At 37.5% G+C, this 27,121-nt stretch overlaps 2 protein-coding genes across 4 annotated transcripts in view; one reads left to right on the forward strand and one right to left on the reverse strand.

Moving 5' to 3' along the window:
- Window positions 1-27,121, reverse strand: part of in (inturned planar cell polarity protein) — a 191,778-nt gene that overhangs the window by 141,228 nt on the left and 23,429 nt on the right. The gene's annotated exons all lie outside the window — the stretch shown is intronic.
- Window positions 1-27,121, forward strand: part of LOC149661238 (nephrin-like) — a 171,647-nt gene that overhangs the window by 137,636 nt on the left and 6,890 nt on the right. For all 3 annotated transcript variants that reach the window (XM_089842706.1, XM_089842704.1, XM_089842705.1), the window contains 11 exons: window positions 805-957; window positions 2,455-2,622; window positions 6,625-6,915; window positions 8,509-8,720; window positions 15,994-16,081; window positions 20,879-21,015; window positions 23,876-24,029; window positions 24,153-24,211; window positions 24,497-24,740; window positions 25,062-25,367; window positions 26,235-26,537. In XM_089842706.1, the coding sequence (XP_089698832.1) occupies window positions 805-957; window positions 2,455-2,622; window positions 6,625-6,915; window positions 8,509-8,720; window positions 15,994-16,081; window positions 20,879-21,015; window positions 23,876-24,029; window positions 24,153-24,211; window positions 24,497-24,740; window positions 25,062-25,367; window positions 26,235-26,537 (2,115 nt within the window). The remainder of the gene's footprint in view (window positions 1-804; window positions 958-2,454; window positions 2,623-6,624; window positions 6,916-8,508; window positions 8,721-15,993; window positions 16,082-20,878; window positions 21,016-23,875; window positions 24,030-24,152; window positions 24,212-24,496; window positions 24,741-25,061; window positions 25,368-26,234; window positions 26,538-27,121) is intronic.

Genomic DNA, 27,121 nt, shown 5'->3' on the forward strand with positions numbered 1-27,121 from the left:
GGATTTCTGGAAGGTTTTGCAGAAACGGTACAGGCCTAGATCTGTACGAGCTTCTTATTTCTCTTCCCATCTGTTTTATCTGGGAAGCTTTACTTGTTTACACGAGGATCGGTGGTACCTTCTTGTTTGTTCTCTTTTAAAAGACGACGACTCTACTCTATAGCTCTAGTTTCCTTGAGCTCTTTTGCTCTCAAAGGCCTTTCTACCCTTTTTTTTATAAACAGTTTGCACTACAGCGAAACCTTAGGCCAATTTATACGCAACGTTAAACCACGTAAAGATTAAAGTAGTCTTTCTAAACTCCTATGGAAAATTGGGATAGCATCTGGTCGTTTATGAAATACCCGAGATACCTTTTTTGGTGCTAGAAGTCTCCGATTTCAATGCTGGGATTTTTAATAACTTTAAGTGGAATTATTGTGGGTTGTTCTTGTCAGAATGATGTTGACGATACGAGGTTAATTTTGATTTTTTTTAAATACGGTCTTATTCGGAGTATGAGTGTATGTGAGAGAAAACCAATCTACAGGGGCCGGTAGAGAAAGCATTGGGTAGTTTACCCCTATAAGGTTGCTTCACATAAACGTTTTATGAACGATTAGAAAATCAATTTTTCCTTTCTGTTATAGCCTAGGCCTACTCGAATATTATGAAAGAATTAAAGTTAAGAAGCTATATTTCTTATACTGCTTCAAAAGCAAAACTAAGACTTGAAGAACCCTTTTAATGGAAGACTCAAGGCTTATTTTTATTTTGTATTTTAACCGCCTCTGCGTATTTTCTTTTGACTCTTCTTGCTTGTAGTGCCTCCGAGAGAAACAGAAATCCGGCATTTGGGAGAAGGTCGGGTTGTCGAAGTAAAGGAAGCCGAAAGAGTGGCTCTAACCTGCAGCGCCCACGACAGTAAACCCGCCGCTCATCTCAAGTGGTATCGTAACGGAGCTGAACTAGATAGTAGTAAGTGCACGATTTTATAACAAAACTTTCAAACTTCTCGTCTTACAATAAGAAACCGTACGTCTACTTGGCCTTGCTTTTAGTGACATCTGATATTGTCCCTGGAATTGAAAGGGTTGTCTTCTAGTCTTAATCCTTTCATTTTCAAGAAATTGTCCATATGGAGACGTCCATGTATTTGTTCCTTATTGGAAGCTTAAGTCTTTCGTAAACGAATGATTTTAGTTTTTTTTATTTTCGTTGTTGAAAAATGAAACACTTTCCAAGTGGATTTTAAAGTGGCGTCGGTATCCTTTGAAAGGTCTAGAAAATAAGATACTGGAGTTAAAGCACTTACCTCTATTTTAAACTCTCCCATTCAGAGTAAGCTTGCCTCCATTTTCAATTGTGACTAAATTGAAGTTTTACAATGCTTTCTCTTTTACTTGGATAAATTGGAAAGAAAGTATCTCTATTTATTTTTATCTCAAAGTTTTATCTTTATTCATTGAGATTAAACCAGCGTAGGGAAAGGTAGGGTGGATGATACTTGCTAGTAATGATGTTAGTTTTTCTCGTATTGGTTTGAGTCAACCGGACAGACGTAGTGTCTGGTAGAAGCGTCTTTTAAATTGAATTTGATTTTTAGGGGAGTAACTTTGGACGAAAATAATGGATTTTAGGAGCGTAGGGGATATAAAATAAGCCTGTTGGGAGTTAAAGATAAAGATAAATAAAATGTAACCCTTTCCATTTCCAAGGAAGTGAATTAATCTAAAATTATACCTATAAGTACAATAATAATTTCAGCGTCATTTAACACTCGAACACTTTGAGTTAATCCGCTTTCGATTTTCAGTACCCTCTGAGAGTAAAAAACTAGAAAAAACTTCGTTAGATGTATATTTTTTATTTTTGTTACAATTTTTTTAGTGCTTCCTTGTGGTCAAGCAGAGTTTTCGGTATAGAATGCTAGATCTGTCGGACTTCGCCAAGGTTTCTATATAGTGTAATTTGAGGTTGAGATAAATTTATAGTGACATTACCTTCTGACATATCCCTTCCCGAAAAGTCTGGAACGGATTGTCTGGCGACTGTTTTTCAGTTTTCTGTTTGTTCTTGTAACATAAAAGCGGAGAAAAATATGAGTTAAATCTTTTCTTTCTTAAACAAGTCCCGTAATGTTAACCTACACCGAATGAGATTGTATTTTATTACATTATTTATTTTCGTACGATATCTGGCAAACGAGTCTGGTATGGTATTTTTATTATCTTTACTGTTGAGTGTATAGAATTGTTTACACTTAATACCCCGAAATTTTTACTGTAATAATTCTAAATGTGAAGGGAAATTTTCACCCTTTCTAGGTTGCGATCTATGGGTAGGCAATAAAATTTGAGATAATATGTCTAAATATAATAAAACAATGGATAAGGCAGAAAAATCTAACGTTGCTAGAGAAGAAGGCGGATGATTTTTACGATTGCGTTATTTTTTTTTCTTTATTTCCGACAGATTTATATATAACGGAAGTGAAGCATTCTGGCAAATATCACCGTACGGCGGTCAGTTCCATCACGTTGTATCCCAAGTTGGACGATAACGGAGCCATCTACGCCTGCGAAGCGTCTCACGCCGCTCTACAGAAACCCGTCAAGTCTAGCGTTTCCATTAACGTTCTATGTAAGTTACGCTTACGACCGCTTATTATTGCTTACCAACTCTTAACGACGCTGGCGAAAAACTTAACGGCAAAAAATAGTTCCCCAAAACAAATGCCCTCACACCAACCACAAAAATAAAGGATTTAGTTTTTTTTCTTTCTCTTATTGCGATAAGGAATACGAAATTATACCACGTACGGAACCGCTATTAATATTTATGAGAGGGAATAACTTCCATGTTCTATTTTTTAGGGGCGTCATACTTGACCCTTTCTATACGCCATGGAACGAACCCGAACTTAGTTGTTAAACGTAGCTTGATGAATGCTATTCCAACGCTTAATGGCCTACTTTTAAATAAACGTATTACGTAATTAGATCGGAGCTATATGAAACTAAAGGATTGTAGCTATTGCACGCGTGATTGGCCGAATACATCCAAAGAGTGGTTTAATCAATTCATTCTCCCTTGAAACCAAAGGGACAATGTGATAAACTTCTTTTTACTGAAACCAGGAATAGATTTCATTTAAGAAGTAGCAATGGAGAACGGTTAGTATTTACTTCCGTCCGACTCATAACCCAATATAGAGCCCCTCCCTCCAACACGTAACGAAAAGTTCAAATTAACTTAACCTACGTTTTGATGACGTTGCTGACGGCGACGGAAAAAATACGTAATTCCTTTTTACCTCTGTCACTATGACCCGCCTCTTCTTTCATACCCCTCCGTCCCGTCCCGTGGACTTTGACGCGCGCCCAGTTTTCTCTGTTCTCCATTCCTACTTCTAAAATTAAAAATATCCCTGCTGAAACAGAAATAAGAAATGGAATTAAGCAAGCGCCAAACTATTAATTAATCTATCTCAAAATTCAGGCTAGGATAATCAATATAATTTGCAACATTTGGTATAATTAAACCTTGGGTTATTGACCTATAACCTATATGGTAACGTAATTTTATAAAGGGGATCTTGATGGTCGTTAAAACGTTAGATATATTTCACCTTTTTGGTGATTTAATATCTAGAAACGAGACTTTGATTTATCACCCATAGATCAACGTTAATTCTTAGCTAGAAATAGGGAATGAACTAATTGATTTTGAGCTCCACCTCCCGCTTTCGGGTAAACCCCTAACTTTCCGCTCCACTTAATGGCCCTCCCTCACCCCCCAATCCCTTAACAAAAAAAGAAAGAAAAAAATCAATCTCTTATTAACTTTCAACCCCCACACGCTATGGGGGGAAAAATCCATCAAGCTATTATACTATTTTTGGACGCCAATCCCGATCTGCAGCGTTGAACCTCCAACTTGAAAACTGAACTTAAGTTTAAGGCCATCCTCTGAGTTTATTTTCAGTCTTTTTTTTTATACTAACTTTCAATTTCCGCGCCTTTTTAACTTTTGGCGGGAAATGGGTGGAGAGGTACTAATGGCGCGATATACACTCTTTGAAGAGCAAAGTCAAAGCCTCCAATAACTTTACTGATGGCTCTCCGATACTATATTACCGCGGAAGTTTCATCGCGTTGAAATTTATGGGTCTATCTTAAAGGCCAAGTCTCATTTATATCGCACAATTTTTAAACACGCCATAGAGCGTGTCTATATAAACAATAATAATTTTTCAATAATTTCAAAAGAATTTTCTTTATCACACTTTATATACCAAAAAGAAATTTTGTTCCCTCAAAACAAAATACTAAAAATTTCGCGATACCTTAAGTTGGTCTTAGTTTCCTGTGACGTAGAAGGCGAAAAATGTGTGAAATAAGGTGTAGGCTTAACCCTAATCTTAAAAGCAATGTTATTACTAAGCCTAGTGTTTCAAATTATTTGGAAAAATTTGTGTCTTGGCGAAATATTAACCGATCTTAAAGAAACTTGTCTTATTTTAAAAAAGAGAAAACATCACATCCCATTAAATTGGGTTTGAAAATTTAAACCTTTTTGATGAGACTTTCCCTTTAAGGTACGTTTCGTTGCGCGAGGAATTTTTGCCGCCTTTTCTTTCGAAATACGCGCGAATCCGGAAAAAAAGGGAAATTTTTGTCTATGAGGCAAAAATCGCAATTTTTCCTATCACGGTTATCGAACCAAATGTGTTTTACCCCGTACCGGTTGCGAATTCAGCGCGCGTAAGGCCTAAACGCTGCCTAATTTCAAATTTATCTGGCATCTAAGATCAATGAAACTTAAGCCTAACTACACCAGGTTTCAATATGGATCTCTGTTACTGAGATGGAATATAGGATTAAGCAGCTTGTTACTAGCACACTGTTCGGCATCCTTTAACGTTTCAAGGCGCATATTGAATGAAAAGATTGCCCAGAAGCTGAGCTGAACCTGGAAGAGAGAAAAATATCGTATCGGATACGGAAGATAGCGTTTTCTGTATCGGTTTTAGCTTGGGTCATTATCGGATTTTTTTTTTACGCTTTTGGGGGAATTTCCCCTATCGCCTTCAACTCCACTCTGTCATAGTTCATAGTACTCTTCTCACTCCCATCTCTTCTCTCTAGAGCTCCTGAACTTCCCTTGGCTCGTAACTCAGTTCCTCACCCTTCGATATTAACTTAAAACAAAAGAAATTTCTAAACCAAAAAAAAAAAATTGCAAGGCGAATATTTTTAAAAAGGATATTTTTAAACGGGAAGGCCATTTTGTTATAAACTTTTCTCCGTAGTAGTTAATCCGAGAAAATGGATTGACTTTTAATTTCAGACTATTAAAAAGGTTAAGGAATTTTCTTCCAATTTAGAAACATTTTTTTCTTCGCCGGAAAAGCGGATAGGCTAAGGCTAATCGATTTTATATCAATTCTTTTTTACTAAAAACTCTTTCCAAAGCAAAAACTTTGGAGGTCTTTCTTCTATGCATTTTTTAGAAAGAATGCTTTTAAGAATTATGCCCTTAAAAGGAGGGTGAAATGGAAAATGAAGTGATTTTTTATTATCTATTCTTCTACAAATTATAAGACTTATCTGGACAATGAAACATCCAGGAAATACAGTCTCCGAATGATTTTAAAATTCAAATTATTTTTACGTATCATGGATAATATGAAATTAGCACCTCTGACCAATCGCGTAACGTTCTGCCTGCCTTAAGGAGGTTTTCCTGGAGGTTTCACTATGCAGATTGGTCTTAATAATTTCTACATGAGTCGAAGAAAAATCATTTGATTTTTCCTTTCCATCCTCCCTTTAAGACCAAAACAAATTTAAAATAAAATAAAACTGTACGTCAATGTTAATGATTTTTGATTAAGAACTTATTTCTTGAAACGTCATTTAAGCTGAAATTTTTATTCTGCATTGTTAAGAGGATAAGTAATGATTATTATATAACAAGAATTTCGTAAGCCTTTTTTTACAGAATAAAAAAAAATTAGGAAAATCTGTTGTTTTTAAAATTCTCGTATAAAACGTGGGAAGAAGCGAGCTCAACTTTAATGGGGTAATAAAAATTAAGCGGAATAGTTCTTAGACGTCAGTCGGAGTTTAGCCCGCTTTCAAAATTAGTCCCGTTAAATTCAACACGGCTTGTCTATCTGTTTAAAGAAAGCAAACGCAATTTGAACCTTAATTTCCTGGGTGTCCATCCGAACCCAAGGAATGAGTGGGAAGTACGTAATAAGGGTTGAAAGGAACAACCTTCCAGCCGGAAACTTAATTGGCAATGGGAACACGTACACGAATTTTAACGTATTTTACACCAGAAAATTTTCTCATTTATTGTAATGGCCTTTTCTAGGTACAAAATATTATTTTTAAACTCGTGTTTTGAAAATTTTTCGCCTTTTGGAGGTCGTTAAAAACGTTCATTATAGGTTAAATTCAGAGTGGGCCAATTTTGAAACCCTACCAAAATAAACGCGCTAAAGTGGTGTATATTTTCTACGTTGGTACGGCTGCCACCGCATTTTGCCCAACTTAATTACTTCCGCGATTTCTAAAACTGTCGTCGAGTGTCTTTTGAAATTTGGATACGTTGTCTCATTTTTCGGACGCGTAGATCCCCCAGGACAACCCGTCATAGAGGGTTACCACGAAGGAGACGTCGTTCAAGCAGGGGACACTTTAACCCTCGCCTGCATCTCTATGGGTGGTAATCCACCGGCCAGGCTAGTTTGGTACAAGAACGAAGTGGAAGTGGACGTGACGTATTCCACCAGCGGAAGGGAAGCTACCAATATTCACACCTTTACCGTAGAACCCACCGATAACGAGGCAGTCTACAAGTGCGTGGCGTCGAGCGTCGTTACCAGCTTACCCATGGATACGTCGGTCGAGTTAAACGTTTTGTGTAAGTTGATTTTCTTTCCTTGTTTATTTCCATTTACGTTGTCTGGTAGGTATAAGATTAGGCTTAGCTATTGTGTTAGGCCTCGGTTCCCTTTAAACAACGCTAAAATGATAGTTTCGCGGTCGATATTACGAGGGAATCGAATTGTTTCTACCGTGGAAGCTGAGATATTAAGCGATTGAGGTTTTCCCCTCTCACCATTAATGGTTTAGTATAGGCTTAGCTTCATCTTCTTTATTGTCACTCGGGGACACGAAAGGGAATACCGCGTCTTTTATCTTGGCTTTTTCTTGGGGTTAGCCAAGACGTCCATCTTCGGATAACTAAGGATATTTTGTTATGAGTTGCGCAAAAAATGGTAAATTATAGAAGGAGTGACCTTATTTTTGTTTTATGGTTTTAGTCCTATAGTTAAATTCGTAGGTATGGTATAGACATCCTACGTAAGTTTTAGTAAGGTTATAAGTAGAGTTACGTAAAAAAAAGCGAAAACCTGGCGTTTAAAAAAACTAAAGCCAAAGAGAGTGAGTGGAAAGGGCTTGTACGGCTGGTGCCTTTTCCTCTAATTGGGCTAGGAAATCCGAGATTTTTTCCCTAGCTCCCAGGCCTTCTTTTTCTTTTTCTTTCTTTATTTTTTTGCTTCTCCATCTTGAATCGCGGGAGCTACCGTAAACTCTGCACTATTCCAAAGAATCGATTCATCCCTTCATTTTGTCCTAAGTTTTTTATCTTTCGCTTTTTCTTAACCCTAACCCTAAAAACATTCGGCAAATTTTCTTCCCGAGCTTTTTACTATACCGTTAAAGACTTAAATAAAAAGGTACCCAAAAAAAGGCAAGGGAGTTTCTAGCGAAGAAATTGGTCGTTCAATAGTAGATCAATAAATTAAGTCATGTTAAATTATTGGGGCACGTAATGGATTATTTGAACGAGGGTCTCCTTTTTTTTTTGCGCGCGAGAAATTTTCTCTTTTTTTTCAACTTCCTTAAGCCTTTGATAGTTTCCCTTCTGCAAAAAAAGGTTTAACTCTATTAGGCCTAGCTGTATGGGAACAAAAAAAAAAACAAAAAAAACAAGAAGTCCCTTCGTTTTGGTCTATTGGCGATGTTTTAACCGTGGTTTGTTTCTTGCTTGGTTCAAGAGAAGAAAAAATATAGTTTTCCAAGCGCAATTTTTAGTTGATTAGTTTTCTTTGTGGTCTCTACCGCTTTTATTTTATTCGGCAACTTATCTTATTTTTGTCTGTGCACCGTTAGGCCAAGTCTGTTTCTCATAAAAAACGAGGGCCAATTCAACTACCGAGGTACATTAAATGAAAGAAAATAAAATCGGCCTTCTAATTTAGATTCTTTTTTATATCTGTTTTTATTTTTAAGGATGGTAGATTTAATCATGGCTTGAAAAGTTAAACCAGGGATTTTCTTTAATTAAATGAAAGAGACCGTTTTAGATAAATTAGTTTTAAGGTATTTAGGTTAATTTAAACTCACTAATATTTACTGCTAATGCTATTAGTATTAATAATTATCCAACATCGCCAAATAAAAAGGGCTTGATTAATAAGGAGACAAATTTACTGAATTTTGTTTGCAGTTGCACCAACGGACGTCAAAATCTTTGGTCCAGCAGAAGCGCGGTCCGGTGACACGATAACGATAACGTGCGTTACAGGTCCGAGTAATCCTCCCGTGTCCATCGCTTGGGTAGTGGACGGTGCCCGAACTCAACCGACGGGGAATGGAAAGGAGAAAGTGGCCGGAGGCTGGATGACCTCGTCCAACGTCTCCGTCACGATATCCAGGCAGGTAAATTAGTCGAAATCGAATGCTATCATCATGTGTCACGTTGTTTAATGTCCGTTCTGCAAACTATCGCTAACCTTAAACCCAGCGAATCGAGGCTATTTACGCCCTCAATCTTATATAGCATCCATCGAATTTATCCCACTCACACCCACCCATCCAAACTTCCATATCCGGCACTATTCTACAGCCAATATCGGATTTGATTACGTAACATTGACGCATCGTCTAAAGACGTCTCTCCCGGCTTACGCTTTATAGATAAGCTCTGTATGGCAAAACGTATTAATATGCAAAGCTGATATCTACTAAAGGTTTACTCGGTCCGCGATAGTTTGCACGCGCGGTATATATTACACTCGGTTCGTGGTATATATTAATAACATCCTTATAAACGGAGCCGTGTATAATTTACGAGTTCGGATTCAAATTGACGAACTTTAACTTAATTAGGAAATATTTCCGAGTAATGATTATTGCGCTTTGATTTTGCAACAAAACTGTTTAATGCGGGTGCCCGTATGGTAGCGTCTGGTTTTATAGAACTAGAGAACCTTTCTCTTTGCGTGTTAGGTTAAGGGAAACACGATTAATTATGTAGTTTAAAAACCTTGTTAACCGAGAATTCTCTTCGCAACGATAACCCTTCTTCCCAGGATAATAATCTTCCTGTAATACCTAAGGCGGAACTCTAATTTTTCCCATCGCAAAGTACGAGAAATTACACACGTGTTATCGACAAAACTTGATAAACTCTTTTATTGGCAAATTTCCGAACCGCATCCCTAATACCGTGGCAATTCAGACCGCCTTTGAAAAGACAGAAGAGCCGGAGATTTCTTTTTCTTTTTCCCAAATTTTTCTGGTTAACTCTCCTGTATTCTGGTTTTTTTTTTTCTACTTTTAAATCGGAATCACTGTATATTAAACCTATCTTCGTTTTGGCGCTAGAAAAGAAAAGAGCGATTGGATTCTAAGCGCGTGGTGGTTAGAGTAGAACAAAAATGAGACGAGACGCGCCCTTGTTTCATAGATTTGTTTCAACATTAATCATTCGAGATTTCGCGCCATAAATCACGAGATTTGTGGAAGTAGAATGGGTGGGGATTTCTAACTTCAATCGAACTTAGACCTCTGCCAAGAATGAATTCAATTCTACCGAGTTTATTAAACGTTAGTAATATCTCGCAATAAGGATAATATTATTGACCAACACGTGTAGTTTTACTTCATAGCACTTTCAATCTTTAATATCTCCTCAATTTAATAGAGGGTGTTCCAAAAAGAGTGGCATGACAGAGGGTTTTATGGGTTATTTTGAGTCAAAATGTTCTATGACATTTTTGCTTAAGGGCCACCGTTTAAAAGTTATGATTTTATGATTGGAGTGCTTTAAAGATGGTCCCTTAAATTTAAGGAAGGAACTGAAAGTCATGCTAATTTAATTAACAGCCCATCCGTGAAACAAACCAATCATAACTTGGAAACGGTGTTCCTTAAGGCAGAATGTCATGGAAAAGTTTTAGACTCAAAATCGCCCATAAAACCCGTTGTACTTCGTTTCTACCACCCTTAATAGAACAGCCTGTATATTCATGATAGGATTGAATCAATTCCAATTCTTTACTGGCTGAAAATCCCGCGGGAAACAGCCCTTTAAAAAAAATGGTAAGAAGAACAAAACCAAAGGCGAATGTTCAGCCCTTAGTAAAACGAATGCGTTATTTTTTTTTTTTTTTACATTTGTTTGAAATATTGACAATCGTATGAATGAAGGCATTTCCCTTTATTCTCCTTCATCCTTATTCCTGTTCTTTTCCATTCCTTTTAAGATCTGTATTAGTTGTGGATTGATCTTTTCCACTCGTTCTGTAACACGCGGCTCCAATATTCGTGATTGAGACGAGCTTGTTTTTACGAAGTGTTTGTTTTCTCGATCGTGTTTTCGAAAATTCTCTTTAACAGAACTTGACCCTCGTTCTGCATTTGTCAGTTAGACCACGCCCCCAAAAAATATTTTGTATAATGAGGCAAAACAATTTTCTTAATGCTTTTTCTGACGTATTTAGTACAACTCATTAGTAGTAATGTTTAATTGCTAATATGGGCTCTCTTGTTGTTTCTTAAAGTCTAAAAGGTTCCAAGAATTCAGGGCTAAAGTTACAACCAAATTCGTGTTTTTATTACTTTATTAATAATCACAATATTCTAAGAATGTTTCGAGACATTTTTACTAGCGTTATATTGCAATTATTGATGCAGATGAAATTTACACAGAAATGTTTGTCAAAATATTGCAAGTCGGTTCTTAGAAGTAGACTCCTTAATGCGTTTTAATAACCAAATAGGTCTAGTTTAACTACATCATATCAACCATATGTTACAAAAAAAGCTATTTAATATCTATAAAACCTTTCTCGTGATACCATAAGTTCATAAGATATGTTCCATAAGTAAGACACTACCTATACTCTTAATGCTAGAGACTTAATGGGAGGTAGATCGAGAACGACGCGAGAATTGACTATACACTCGGTTTTGCAGTCCATCTTCCTATTTAGTCTCTCCTAAGCGCCTAACAGCGCCTCATCAGGAGTCGCTTTACGAGAGTCTATGACGTTTCACTTACGTCACTTCATGAAAAACTTATGGAACATATCTTCGAAAAAACGCGGAAGCCAGCCTAGACGGTCTTTATGAAAATGTATATGTTGGTTGTAAAAATTCAGCATCGAGGATAATCTTGAAAATAGCCGTCTTCGCCTACAACACGAGACTGTGTCGAACAAGGGGAGAAACACTTACTTACATTCGAAGTTCGGGGTATCTCTCAACACTGAAATAATTAGTGTAAAAAGCAGTTGTCCAATCCCTAGGTTTAGAACGTAAAACGCGTCTATAAACGTTCCTTAACCCTTTTCACTTTTCAATACGGTCTATCCTACTTCATGGTTTCCTCTTCTCTTAAGCCTTACGAGATGGAAAGCACTATAAAAGTTGCAGGCTTTTAAGACTGCGTGAACGTAAAAGATGTCTACGAAGAAACGTTAAAAAATGCGGGAATTTTACGCGCGTTCCTTAGCTTCATTTTTTTATTCAGTCATCTTCGTATATACGTAGAAAGATATACTAGGTTAGGGTTATAAAGTATAAAGATGAGGAAAGCCCGGGAAAAATTCCTACGTCATTCGTAATACTCTCCGGCGAAATGTAGAAGCCAAGAAGAAACAGAACTTTTCCATTAGGATAGGAATTCCTAATCAATATTACACACTTTTTCTTTCCTCGTATCTTTTTTCTCTTTCGCGTCTACCATCGGAATAAAAATGTCAGACGTATGCCACTAACGTATTAGGTTTAATTTTTTAGACATCTAAAAATAATCTTACTTTTAGAAAAATACCTTAAGACATCTAATATTATTCACTAATCATGTGACCTTTCGAATTATTAAAGAGCGCGGAATATCTAAATTTAAAAACAAAGGCTTAGAAAGTTTTCGAATTATTACGTTAGATCTTGGATTAAATTTAACTAGGCTTACATAGTTGTATTTAATCCAAGCTTAGATCCTACTTTTTTAGCCAAGAAGCATTCTACTAATTTTTAATTCTATTAGAGAGTCTCAATCGGAAAAAAAATAAATAGAAAATATTTTTAAAATGTATATGTACCTAACTCTTCATTGACAGGTTTCCATTATCGAAAACTAAATACATATAAAGGCATTCTTCCTTCAAATTCCTCTCCCATTTTAATTTAAAATTCCTTAACGGTGAGAGAGAGAAAAAAATTAAAATACCTAAAGGAAAAAAGTTCTTCAAATAAGTTTTTTATTTTTCCTGTTCAAAAATGTAAAAAATCTGAAAAGGTGACGTCGTAAAATTTTGCTATTCGTTTGTCGATGGACTAAAAGAGTTGCATGTACATACATATAGGCCTAAGTCCTCCAAATTTTTTTACGAGCGAAAATAAGTTTCTTTCGAGTCATTTCTTTTCTTGAAGCGACTTTTGTTACTGGGTGCACCCTCAATCCCGGGTAACAACTCTCTCTCTTAAGTTCAGTTGTAAAATAAAAAAAAGCTGGATTTTTTTTCCGTTTCGCACGATTCTTTAGAATCTTTAGTCTCAATATTAAACTTAAAAGAGAGTGTGTGTTATGTGTAAGAGAGAAAAAGAATAAGGGATCCCATAAACAAGGTTTCGCTGATAAGGAGTAAACGGCGCGAGAGGAATATGTAATGCACTCTACAACTGAATAAAGCTTTCCTAGCCCTCACAGAAATCTTAACTTTGAACTTTAAAATTGATATGGATTTTACAGTTTTAGAACTGAAGTTTAAGTATGAATTTATACAATTATCATTTGAAATTTCTGATCAGTAAATATTATACTTGTGTTCTGTTCTTTAGTCTGGTTTAAGAGAACCAAAATACTAACAATGTTTGCAAGAAAATACCGCATCTTTGTTTTCTAAATTTCTAAAAGTAGTTCAATATTACTCGGATTATTTAATATTTTCTAAGATGAAAGTTCAAGTAAAAGAAAGTCGTTTAAATTCTTTAGTATAGTACGGTACAATTCATTCGTTGAATTTAAGCTAGTAAAGTGACAACTAGGATAGTAGAGAAACGTGTAGACCTGGTTACCAGCGTATGTAGCTTTACTGGCGTTAGTTTCGATAAGTTGAACGTTTTGTTGATAGATACCCCTTTTTCTTTTAAAGTAATGATCCGTGCACCGCGAGTTTACGTGTCAAGCTAAGTAAGCAACGAGACTGAATGTGAGATTCGCGCGGTGAAATCCCATATGTGCCATGCACATTCTTACGGTTTCAGCTGGCCATTTGGATGGTGACATTTTATCCACCGTAAAAATATTTTTATTGTTTGTCGTTTAGTTTTGGCGGGAAAAACTGCAGCCATTGTTTAAAAAGCGCGTGCGAGAAATGCATGGTGTCAGAATGAAAGGAGAGAAAAATAGAAAGATACTTGAGCACGTTTCTTGTTATCTAAATTGAGTCGCTGAATAATCAGTTTAAAAAAATATACGTGTATCGTTTAAACAAAATTTTTGAAAGGAAATATAGCTGATAATTTGCTTGCTTTGAAAGGTTAAACCATATGTTTATAAGATATGTTCCATAGGTTTGACAATACCTATATTTCGTAATGCTAGAGACTTAATAGAACGACGCCAGAATTGACTACACTCGGTTTTGCAGGACTTCCATCTAACTATTTAGTCTGAACTAAGCCTTTGACAGCGCCTCACCAGACGTCGCTTCATGACAAGCTCTCAGTAACCAGTGACAAACTTATGGAACATATCTTATGGTTAAACATATTATAGTATTAAGCTCTGGATGAAGGGATCTAGATCTAATTTTAGACATGTAGAAAATTACCCTTTTTATTGGCGTAAGATTAATTTGCCAAAGAAATAAAAACTCTTTGTAGGCACATATCCCTTTTGGCCCTTTTTCCTCTGACCGAATTTCGACCGATGTTCTCTGTCTTCTTCCGCGACCCGCTATGCCGCATCATATCGATTCGCGGGCGGGTTTTTTTTTTCTTGGCGACCTTCCACTAGCAATGCTAAAGCCGTTCTCTCACAGGCTATCTCGGTTTGTTTTAGAAGATATTAGACCAAATGTCCCCTTTACCGGTAGCTCTCTTTTTATTTTGCGGACGGGGGTGGATTGGGTCTTTCTGGTATGGTGTATAGCAAAAGCCACTCGAAATGATAGTATTTACAACGCCTTAATGTTTTCACGCGTGGCTTGAATTCAATGAAGGCGTTTTAATATCGTATGGTGACCCGCTACAAAATTGCTTTATTGCTATTTTTTAGATTATGGTATTGCCTTTTTTTTTCAAGCGGGGTTTACTATACGTGAACGCGCGGCTGGCCATGGGTTAGATGCTATAGAAATCCGCCTTGTATCTTCTGTAAATTTTGGGTGTCTGTATTCGGAATACACGTTTGCTACAGCTTCCATGCAAGAGCAGTGTAAAGGCTTAAAATTATACATATTAACGCGCCTCCGCTTTCGCTGTTTTTGCAAACTGCTCTTGAGTCTTAACCAAACTGTAACTTGAGCACTATCCAAGTGAAGAGTGCATTTTGCTTCCACTGGATTCATCTATTATACGTTACGCCTTAGGGACACGTTATTTTGGTCTAAAACCGTCTGGAATCTCGAAAAGAATTACCCTATGTTTCTTTGTTTTTACGCTTAGGCTCTAGACAATATTCTAGCACGAGGGCCAACCCCACTTTAGGCTTAATATTTTCAATTATAGCTTTCTTTTTGCGCATTTTGTTTACCTCTATTTAACGACGGTAATTGGGTGAACTCGGTTAAGGCAAGCACGCGCTTAGGTTTAAGTTACTATTTATAAGAAGGTATGGGAGAAAACAATTTAGGGTTAAAGTATAATATAAGAAAAACTTTTCTTTGTCGGTGCTTTGGCTTTGTTCTTTCTTTACTCATTAATGATTATAGTGTTATTCTTTCTCCCCGTTTTCAATTTAAGCTTCACATGGTTGCTTTTTTCGTTTTGTTTCGCTTCGCTTTGATTACAAACTTTCTAATATAAATAAATGAGAACTAGGGGACAACTTTAAACAAATAATATAATTTAGATGGTTTTTTCCTTGTCAACTGATTTAATTTTCAGGAAACGGCGAAGTTTGGTTTAAATAATTTTTTTTTCCTGATGGACAAACTCGTTTAACGGTTGTTTTGATGGTAATATTTTATTTAGTAACAAAATGCATTTAAATTATAAAGTATATGGAAAATATTAGATTTTTTCAAATTTTTCTATGTTTAGATCAACTATGAGTTACAACGAGGAAGCCAACATTTAGGGTTATTTTTCCCCATATATTTTCTACGAGCCCCTGTAGAAATGTTTAACCCGCAATACATATATGCTCACCTAAAAAACAACTTGTAGGGGCCTTACAACTTCTCAAAATTGAAATAGAGAATTGGTTTTATTTTTAGGAATTTTATCTGGGTCTGTTATAGAGTAGATTTTTTAAATTTAGTGAGGAGCTAGAAATATATCAAATTTCATTCCTTTTCGTAAGTTTTCTGTTGATATCCGAGTCAGGAAGAGTTGGGAAATTTTTTTTCAAGATGATCTTCGATTTTTATCCATTCCTTGGAAAGATAAATTCGAACGTGGAAACTTTGTTGACGCGTTTGACGGTTTTCTTCTTGTATAATATTTTATATCTACTATTTTATTTTTTGCTTGGTAGGAGTCAGTTACCAAGACGTTCCATTGCATGGCTGTGAGCGAGACACTCGGACAAACCGTGGCGGAGACCGCTACTGTCGCTGTCATCTGTAAGTAATTCTATTTTTTTTTGGAAATTTATTTTTTATCTCCACCAAAGATTTATAAACGTTTGAGAATGGACCAGTAAATAAGCCATGTCAAAATTAGGTCTAACTTCGTTAAAGCCCAACCATAATAACTACCATGTTGTATAAAATTGTAATGATCCTTACCTTTAGGCAACGCTTAATATCTGGATGTTGAACGTAAATTTTTACCCAAATGCAGTGTAAATATTTTCTAACGCTTCTGTCTAAAAATCACAAAATAAGTCTCTAGAGGTTGAAGTAACTCAACCATGAACGATAACGTTTTAAAAATCGTGCTTTGGGGTGAAATTGAATTCAGCCTCCCAAATCTTTTGTAACCCCTTAGCTGTCGACAATTCTGAACTTTGCTGTGGTTTTTAATTCCTTTTCATCCTAGCTGTTGGTCCCTCCCCTTTTCTCTCTTTTGACTATCTAGCTAGGCCTAACCTTTTCAAAATGGGATCAGATAGGGATGCATGATGAAGAGAGAGAGAGAGAAAGAGTTCTAGCCTGTGGTTGTATCTGGCGTTTTGTTAGTCCCTGGAGCATTTTGCAGTCGAATTATTTCGTTCAGTCGTTCCACCATTCTTGGGGAAACTCCGACATTTATCCCTCGGTGTAATTCTGATATAAAAACGAGAATGCAGAATATGACGAGGAAGGATCCAACTAATGATTTTTCTTCCTTCGTTCGCTTTTAAATCGCGGTTTTATTCCGCGGGGGAATTTTAACAATGAAGCGCTTTCCACGGGTTATGAATCTAAAATATAACGCAGTTTTGAGGTTGGGTTGAGTTCAGTTCAAATTCGGTCCCGTTTACATTGAATAACTAATTCAAGAACGGTGCCCACGAAGTTAGAAGTCAATGTTTACGAAAACCTTTAACCTTTAAGTACCGAGCACCCACACGCTCTGTTCATGTTAAGCCTAATTTTTGTCTTTGTTAATGCATCCTTCATAATAAGGGCTTTGAGAACGGTCACCCTCAAATCCCAAAAATACATCTTTTGTTGGTGAAGTTTCTCTCGGTCATTGTCTTCGAAACAAGAAGTGTTGATTAATTCTTTAAGTTTTCAGTTTTCCTAACAAGTCGAGAAGGCTAGAGGAAACGAGTTACTGGGGAAGCGTTAATGATCTGCATTAAAATGTATACATATAAATGTATACACTTCCTTTACATAAAACTAAAAACACCCATACATATTTCAAAACGCTTCAGGCCCCAAAAATGCCGATAGGAACTGACGTACGCTTTCTCTTTTCAACCAACACCACCCATTGTTGCCCTGCTTTGACCGAAAGAAGCTATTTAATTGAAGTCAAAAGCTAGTTTTGCAGCTCTTGTATTATCTTTCGCTGTCGAATCTTGGGGACCCGGCATTGACTGGCGAAATTTCAAAGTAGCCTAAGTGTGGCGCCACCACTGAAATTAAAGTTTGGTCCTAGGCCTAACACTATATGGGCAAGGGATAATCAAAACTTGGGTCGTCATTAAGATTATTGTACTCTTTTTTTTTCTTCTTTTAAATTCTCTCCTTCCAAATATTTTTGGCATGGGCTTGTCGAGAGGCAGTTTGGCTTTAACGACCGTTTAATTAGTGTCCTCGCATGAAGCTACCGATAGAACGGGCCTTGGCAGACGAGGAGGGGAACTCGAAACATTGTCCTAATGACCACGCCGCCAAAATATTCATTTGGGGGCTCCCAAGCTGGTAATTGTTACGTCTCTCATCCCATTTTCGAGAGAGAAGATGAGATGGGGGTGTATGTCAGGTTATGGTAAAATGAGAAACCTTGGGTTCAAAACCCGATCCTATCTCTGTGGAAACCCACCACCGCACCATCATCATGCTCTGGTTACGGTGGCTTTATTTCCCTCTATCGTTTTCATTCCCAAAAATTCTTCCTAGGCCTAGATCTTTTAAATCGTTTCTACTTTAGTGCACGCTTCTGGTGAAAAACCTTATTTCTCATATCTAAGCTAGTAACGAAGGAAAGCTTTAATGATATAAAAAAGGGGCCCATAATTTTGGGAGAATGTTCCGAGTTGAAAAAATACATTACCATGAAGGACTTTCATAAAGTTTTTTTTTCAATATCAAATCAGAAAATTGTTGAGATAAAAATATCCTTGACTTTGGAGTAGACATTTGGTAAGCCTCCACGATAGAAATCAGTTTTAATTTCCCTTGGAATTTAAACATTTCAGATTCGTGCCAAAATACTTCGTTTTGACAGGTCACGTGACTCGTGTCAGACCCTCCTCGAGTCTTTAATATGTTCCCGAATTTTAAAACAAAAAAAAAATAATCTTTAAGCTTGCGTCATAAACTTAAGGTGTTAAATTACCCCCTAATTAACGACGAGGTTATGAACGGAGCTCGTCAAAATTCACGACCCCGTCCTTCTCCTCACTTAGGTTGAACCTTTTGTTTTAACATACCGGTAACTGATAAGCCTAACCTGGCGTAATTTCCTTAATTGTTAGCGAAAATTCCTCTTTTTTTGCGTTTGGCGTGTGTGATTTATCCAAACGTTATGTACGTGTATTATCGTTACGGTTAGGGAAGTCTGTAGTAGGTACGGTACGTGACTAGGGCGGAATTTCTCGGGGATGAGACAACAACCCCGCCCATTTATGGTGAGTGACTAGCGGACTAAAAAAGTCGGAGAAGAATCCATGGGCGACTCTAATAATAAAACCAGTCTAATTACGTTAAAACTCCGGGACGGTTTCCATTCTTGCTTTGTACAAGAATGAATCATACCATAAGTTAATAATGCCTCTAAGTACACAAATACGGGTTAAAACTGGGCATCTTCTGCAGGCTTCTGTGACGTCAGAACTCGTATAGCGCTAAGATCCGAAGAGAGAAAATTTTGAAATTTCTGTCGCGGTGCAGCCACCAAGCGGTCCTGACGAAAAAAAAATCATCCAGTGGAATAAAGGAGAGTTTTACGTTTCGTATAGGCAGGCACTGGGGGGGAACGAATTTTACTTGAGCAACCCCAAATCCCTCTCTCTTTCGTGAGATAGAGGCGGTTTCAGTCCTGAAACATTCTAAAAGGGATAAAAGAAACGCTAGGCTAGGCGGTACAATTTTGTATTGAAGTTGAGGTGATAAATGATACGGAGAGAGTATAGGGTTTCATTAAAGGGAGCCAGACAAACACTATTGCCATAGAAGTGGAAGCGATTTGTGTACTTAGAGGCATAATTAACTTATGATCATACTAATATAAGATTCATTCTTGCCCATTTATACGGACGGACCTAAAATTACCACCATGTTATCACGGGTTACCTGGCGGTAGCGATCTTAGATGACAATTGTTGAGAGTGCACAAAGGTGCATATTTAATTTTTTTTTTAAAAAGTGGTGAATTAAACTTGAAAATTACGTTAGGTTTAAGCGTAAGTTCGTATATATGTTCCATAAGTTTGTCACTGGTTAATGAGGGCTTGTCATGAAGTGACGTAGGTTGAACGTCATAGATTCTCGTAAAGCTGTTAAAGAATTCGTACGGACTAAATTGGAAGATGGACTGCAAAACAGAGTGTAGTCAATTCTCGCGTCGTTCTCGAACTAGCTCTCAGTAAGTCTATCATTAGGAAGTATAGGAAGTAAACTTAGGGTTTAAGTGATATAAGATAGAGTTGGGCCTTTTGAATTCATTATTACTTCTGGCTATTTCATTCAACCTTTGAACCTTGGTATACCTGTAACCTCTATTATATTGACGTATTTCCGGTTGGTATAATAATACGTTTGTAAAGGTATTATTATTCCAAACATTTTCGTTTCATCGATCGCGTTTTCTGTTGGAAAAACCAAATTGAACCAATATTCTAAACACCTACTAGCGGCTGTATAAACCTATTTATACCTTTCTCGGATCACGGGATATTTCAAACACATCGCGAGTGACGCAAAATGTCACTCTTATCGCTGCTGCACGGAATTTTATAAGAAAATGTCGTTCACGATTGAATGGAATATATATTTTAGACCCTCTTTATCTCGTTGCGTAGAAGATAAAGCGAACAGAGTTGTAGTTTTATCTCAGTAACGTAGCACAGTTCAGGTAAACGTGATTTAAATAAGAGTATTTTATACGATCCCTGGTTTCTTAAGCGCTGAAGTTTGAAACTGGGATGGAATATAGCGTGAGACATAAATATAATTCCTAAAAGGCAGGCTTTTTCTTCCGGAATTCCATATAAAACTTATATAAGTCACGGCAAGGATGTCCCCTACTTTAGCGCAAAAAGCTTTTTAACCCTCATTCCTCTCGGAAAAACTAAAATATACATATATATATATCTTTGTACCGTGGTCACGTCTTACCTGATAGCGAATACAAAACTGCCTTGTCCTTCCTCAAACCCAGAGCTTTGCGTCAAGAGATAGTGTCTCTAGATACTATTTTCTACTAGTACTGAATAAATATAGCGTTGTCCATGTCCCAATAAATATATATTATTTTTTGTTATATACCCTATATTTATTTTTATCGTGACTTGTATTCCTGAATTGACCTCTTGAACTCCGAACTCTATTCGCCAGAGAATAATAATAATGCATTATTTAAAGATTTTTCTTGGTAACGGTTAATGGTACCAATCGAATAACGGCAGAGTCCTAGTTATGACTTCACCGATAAGTAATATTTACTTACACTATCCCCGTAAGGGTAGATTCCATTGAGCTGGTCTGACTTTTGTTGGTGTTACTTTCGTTTCTTTTTTTAAATATATTCTTCTTTATTTGCAGACCCACCGAATTTGCCGTTAATCGAAGACTCGAAAGAAGGCATGATTTTACACGCTGGAGATCAACACACACTTCTGTGCGCCACATCCGGCGGAAATCCAGCGGCGAATCTTCGTTGGTTTAAGGGAGACACACCAGTAAGTCGCCCGAAACGTTTTTATTTTCTTTTACCATCCTTTCCTCCATCCTTTTTTTCCACGTGACCTTTTTGAAAATACAATATCGTTGATATCGTTTCGTTCTGGCGCGTGTCAGCTAGTGCGGTGGCAACGATCGTTCGATTTTCTTATTTGACCTCGATGCTATGGGTTTGCCTCCGCGAGCTATCCAACTCTTATATTTTTATTTTTTTGGGAGGAAAATTGGGATCAAGACCTCCTCTACGACCTCTCTTAAAGTTTTTCTCTTGTCTTTTTTTTTTCATCATTTTCATCGTATGACTGTTTCCTTATTGACAGAGAAAGAGAGAGAGACTACCCAATTTCCAAGGTGCAGCTGCCGCTTGATTCTGGCTCTCACACTATATAGTATATTCTTTCCTATCTCCTTCTCGTACCACTCCTTCTCATCTCTCTTGGGTGCAGGCGTTGATACGTTTCGCATTTTTTTTTTCATCTCACAGAAGATGAGATAGGGTATGGTGGCCGTAGACGTTTCTCTGGCTATTCTAGAAAATCTAGTGTGTATTTTTTGCGGTATTTCAACCCATACCACACCACACCCCACTCCCTCTAGAACGCCAGGCCCTTCTTCGATCTATTCGATTTCAAATCCCAGAAATCGTGCTCGGGATAGTTTGCGCGTGAAAGATGACGTGAATTCTACGCAACATTTACCCACTTTTTTAGTTTCTTATATTCTTTTCTTCCCAGTTTTTCTAGCACTTCTCCCCATTTCTCTTTTATTCCCCCGTATTCCCCATCTCTGCTCTACAGCTTCCCTTATTTCTGATAGCGATTCGTATTTTTTGGATGAGGTGGGAAAGAGGGAGGAAGTGTATAAGATTGGGTGGAATACAATTCGGTCAACACTCTCGTCTCCTTTTCCAAAGTTATGTCGAGGAGAGGCTGCGAGGTTGAGTTTTTTTTTCTTTTTCAGATAAAAATAACATGTTTTCTTTACCACCGAAACTCTGGTGATGAGCTATAGTTTAAAAGAAATAAAGAAAAGTTTGTGTGGTCAGTTGAATTGACTGGTTTTCCGTTTAAATGGGAATCTTCGAGTGTGTAGTGTATGAGGATTGAATGAAAGATTGTCATTTATACTAGAAGTTGAAGCATTCTCGCGTTATAGACACAAAAATTTTATATTTTGGGTAAGAGTTCAACAAGGGTCGGGTTGAAATAACACTTGGATGTTCAGATAGGTAGGCGCGTTACTAAATATCCTTATTTTTGAAAGATGAGCTCTGGTAAACCCTAAAATTAGGATAGGATATCCACCAATCCGGTTAGGCTGGTAACTGCGGAGATTTTTAGGTTGCAGGAAATCCACAACCCGGAGGTAAACACCGTATCTCGGGAAAAAGGGCTTTAAAGCGTTTTATAGAGTCGCTGATAAACGAAACCAAACTTTCTGGTTCTTCTCTATTTACACAGTCTATATTTAAACTCGTTAGATAAGTTCTTTATTCAATCTACTAAAAAAACATTTAAGAGCTCCAAAAATCGATAGCTTAATTAATAAAATTTAATATACTAACTTTATAGATTTTTAGAATTTATTCGAAGCTTTTTTTAACTCTTTGCTTAGTTTTCGTGCATTATGATAATGATGTTTAGTACAATTATCAGCCCTAGTTTGAAGTTTAAATATCTATGTAACCAAATATTGTGTCCCCAAAATATGGAAGGTGAAAGAGGAGACGACATTTTTGGAACAAATCCTATAAATAACCCATGTGGAGAAATAAATGATCCTTTTAAAATATGGGAGAGATGCTCAAAAAATCTTTTTCTATTCGTCTGTAACCTTAAAACCAGCCAGTCCTCCGGCTTGACGGGCTTCCTATGTTTATTCTCGCGTCTTTTACCCATTTAGTGGGTAAACCGACCCCGAAGCGCCAGCCAAATGCCAACGTTTTAGGCGTATAAGAGGACGATTTGTTGCGTCAATTCTTGCTATATAGCGTCGAGTCGGTTGACATCCGCGAGCGCGGGAAGTTTTGCTCCAAGGGTATGGTATAGGGGTGGGCTTTTTTAACGTCGTTTACGCCGCTCGCGACTCGAGAAACGGCTCGTTTGTCGTCGTCTGCACGGAGGAAAACTGGAAAAACGTTCGCCTAGTATGGTTTAGACATAGACCAGTAAAATTTCATCTAACATTTCACAAGTTTTACCCCAGTATAGCGGAAGTACCACTTTTTAGTTGAAATTTCATTTGAGATTCCACTTTTACCAGATCGTGACTCGTTCCTGGGAAGTCTTTTTGGTCTATTTGGTTGCTTTCAGGGTAGACCGGGACCCCTCTCGGCTCCTGTGCATGACAGCGAAGGAAATGGGCAACATTTGCGGGAACTAATAGCCCAAACACGCTCTTTGCTTTCGTTTCTTCGGGGTTTCCTCCTTCAGTTTCCTCTTTTTTAGCTATTGGTGAACATCCCACGCTCGTTTACAGTCAAAAAGCGGCCTTTTAATCCCCGCTGTTCTTCCTATTGTTCACCAATTTTTATCAGGGTGGGTGCCGCCTGTCTCTCCCATCATTTTACCCTAAAGTTACCCGCAATTCAATTGCCTTTTTACGGAGCTTAGATCATCGCCGTAGCTTCTTCCGGTCAGTGATTTTAACAAAAAATAAAAAGAGCGGCGGGCAAAGCGATTCATTTTAAACGAATGATAAGCTATCGGTGAAAAAATATTTCGAACAATATCTCGTTTTTCGTCGTTTCAGAATTTTGAATATGGCATCCATTTTTTCGATACGGCGACTGTAGTTTTGAACATTAACATAAACCCGATTCTCGCGTTAATTTTTTGAATTTTCGATATATTCTTACAGTTGGAAACGCCAGTGCAAGTTGATAGAGGTAAAGTCAGCAGCGAGCTTCACATAAAGTTGGACGAAAGTGATAATAATGCCGCGTACCGTTGCGAGGCAACTAACGCCGCCACGTCCAAACCTTTAGCGGTTAACCACACGTTACAAGTTTATTGTAAGCTATTTACGTTATCGTAACTAATCATTGTTTAAGAAACACGTTCTGATCTCAAGAACACTGAAATGTAATACGAAACCAAAAAAAGGCTTAACTATAAATCGATATTTCAATTTGCAGTTCCACCTGCTTCCGTCAGTATTCGCACCAGCCCAAAGTCGCCAAAGTCGGGAGAAGCCGTAAGACCCTTTTTATTAAATTTCTCCATCGCTAAACAAATAAAAGCCGACTTTGTCCGTTCAGCTAGTTTAAATCAATGCGTGAAACTGTGTAATTTTTTTCCAACCGCCATTTCACGAAAATATTATTCCATTGTAACACAGAAGTTGTACGGACCGTGTTGAGTCTGCGCTTTGAGACTTGTTTTTCTCGAGTCCGGCTTTTTTTTCCTAACCAGTCTGGAGGCTGAGACACGGTGTTTAATTTTTTTCTTTGGGAATTTTTCGCCTATCCTGGCGGGACAGGTGACTATCATCTGCGAATCTAGCAGCAGCCATCCGGAAAGCGTGATACAGTGGTGGAAGGATGGTGTAGCCCTGGTTGGTCAACACGATGTCGTGGCCGATGGTCAACACGGTGGTAAATCGACTCGTAGCCTCTATCATTTGAACGTGACGGATGCTGACGATAAATCGGTCATCACTTGCCGCGCCACCAATTTGGTCCTTCAAAGGAGCGTACACGATTCAGTCGTGCTTTCCGTTCAATGTGAGTCTCGGTTTTAATCTTCCCACTTGAAACTTCTACCTAAATCCACTAAACCTTGGCCTTAAGTCGTTTAAATGCCTCTTAACGTGGGTAGAAACCTTTTGTAGATATACACTTCGGCCGTAAAACGTTCCCCTTAAGGAAAACCTGTAACTTTTTTAAGCAATTTCTATTACCCTACCCTCTGGTTGCCATACCAGAATTTTCCCATAATGATAAAAATAGTAAAATTGCTCGTGATTCGAGTGCAACGTTAATGTGTCTTGGTACTCTTTTATCATTTTATTGGCGTGGCATCTCGGGACACCGGTAACTTTTCAGACAAGCCGGATTTCTTGATTCCTATGTCGACATCGGTGGAGTTTCTGGAAGGTGACAGTGCCCTGATCAACGCGACAGCCCGGGGTAATCCCAAGGTTCTATCCTACGTCTGGATAAAAGACGGCATCGAGGTGGTGACGGAAGAGGCCCGATTCGACCCGAATAAACCGTGGGCCCGCGATTTAATTCCTCGGGGCCCCGTCTTGGAATTTAAAACCGTCAATCGTTTGCACGCCGGGGAGTTTACCTGCGAAGCCTCGAATACCGTTGGATCTTCTAGAGTTAAAATAATCGTCAGCGTTATTTGTAAGAAATATTTTTTTCTTCACTTTTACATCATTCTACCTTTTCTCAAAGTCCCTGAAAAAAAAAATAAGAAATTCTTTAGGAATCAGTAGAAACATTTTTCCCTTTCGAAAATAATCTATTTTTAGCATAGTTTCCCTTGATATTCATTCCGTATATTGTTGGTTTTTTTACCTACAGAGTTTTATCTCTATTTATTTTTAATACATGTTCTTAAACTTTTTTTATTCCTCCATAGTCCCATTATGCCATATAAAAAATTCCATTGCGTAAACTTAAAAGTACCTTTGTTTATTTTTATAAGCTTATATTTTAGTCGTTTCAAACGTGTTTTCCGCCCTTTTCGCTGTGTTATATTTTAAAATTAATGTCGGAAAGTTTTCCAAAATGTGCTTCTACCACTTAGCGCCCGAAAACGTGTCATTTTCACGCGCTAATTAATTAAAAAAAATTCCTACCTTTCGGCTAAAACTCCGAAGTGGCGGAATATAAATTAGATTCAAAATATTTATATATCTAACGGATATAATTTTACATCTTGGGATGTACGATATGTATGCTTAGGTTCCGATGAAGATGGATATTCTCCGCGGTCAACCTAAAATGCCATTTTTAATTTAAACATTTCGCGTCGGTAGTTTTAAATCTAAGCCTAAGTACTATGTAGCGTTCTCGTTTCTTCTTTGCACCTACCGAGAGTAATACCCTAATGGAACCGTTTGTTTTCTGGCGGACTGCTTGGGACGTGACTTTCGAGTATTTCTCTTAATTTTCATTTTGTTTTTCCTTGTTCCTCAACGTTTCTGTACGGTGTTTCTTTCGGAATCTTGGCCCTTCTCTGGTCAACTTGATCGTTTATCATCGCAGACTCTGCCGGAATAACCAACTTGACCAATTCAGCGCACGTCTCAGAGTCCCAGGATGCCATTTTCGAGTGCCGGGCAACGGCCAATCCCGTGACCAAAGATCTCTTCGAGTGGCAGCGAGCCGACGGAAGTGCCCTCAAAGAAGAAGACAGCGTCACCAACAAGATGGAGATTTTAACTCATCTGGGCCATTCCGTACTCACCATTCGGAACGTGACTCGTCAAGACGCGGGTTACTATTTCTGCACCGTTTATAATGGCTTGGGAGAGAGGGACAAGAAACCCGCAGCACTCTTCGTTAAATGTGAGTTTAGATTTACTTTATTATTAATCCTTATATGATCGGGGTCAAATAGAATCTTGGTTCAACGTTTAACAGAACATTAGAGGTCAATAAAAGCTATTATTTAAATGCGTGCATACTAGAAGCACTGCATGACCGCCATGTTAAAAGATGTCGGCTTGTTTAAACCCAAAACCATAATTTTTAGCATGCAGAAGTTCATAAATAATTAATTTAAAACGAAGATCTTAAGTTATCTTTATAACAAAACACAAATTATTTTCGCAAATTGCTAAATTTCCCTTTCCTTAAAAATGTTTCAGAGAATAGGGTATATAGTACTTTTAAATCGAGTGGTTCGTAAGATTAGCAGCTTTTTCTAATCATAATTTGGAAATTCCATCTGGCGAATAAACTTAAACGAGCTGAAAGCTAAACTTTAAAAGTATCTTGAAACGTTACTTAATCGCTTTTAATGAAACACTCGGGATTCTTTAAAGTCGATCATTAGGAAAAGGGTAAAGTTTCTATGAAACTGTCGTATAGTTTAACTATACGATTCTTTCTAAAAGTTGCGCCAGAGTTCTCTCCGTCGTTTCAAATTA

The sequence above is a fragment of the Phalangium opilio genome, unplaced genomic scaffold (genome assembly GCF_054372755.1).
Source record: "Phalangium opilio isolate 3A_F unplaced genomic scaffold, DU_Popi_V2 ptg000070l_1, whole genome shotgun sequence".
Classification (NCBI taxonomy): domain Eukaryota; kingdom Metazoa; phylum Arthropoda; class Arachnida; order Opiliones; family Phalangiidae; genus Phalangium; species Phalangium opilio.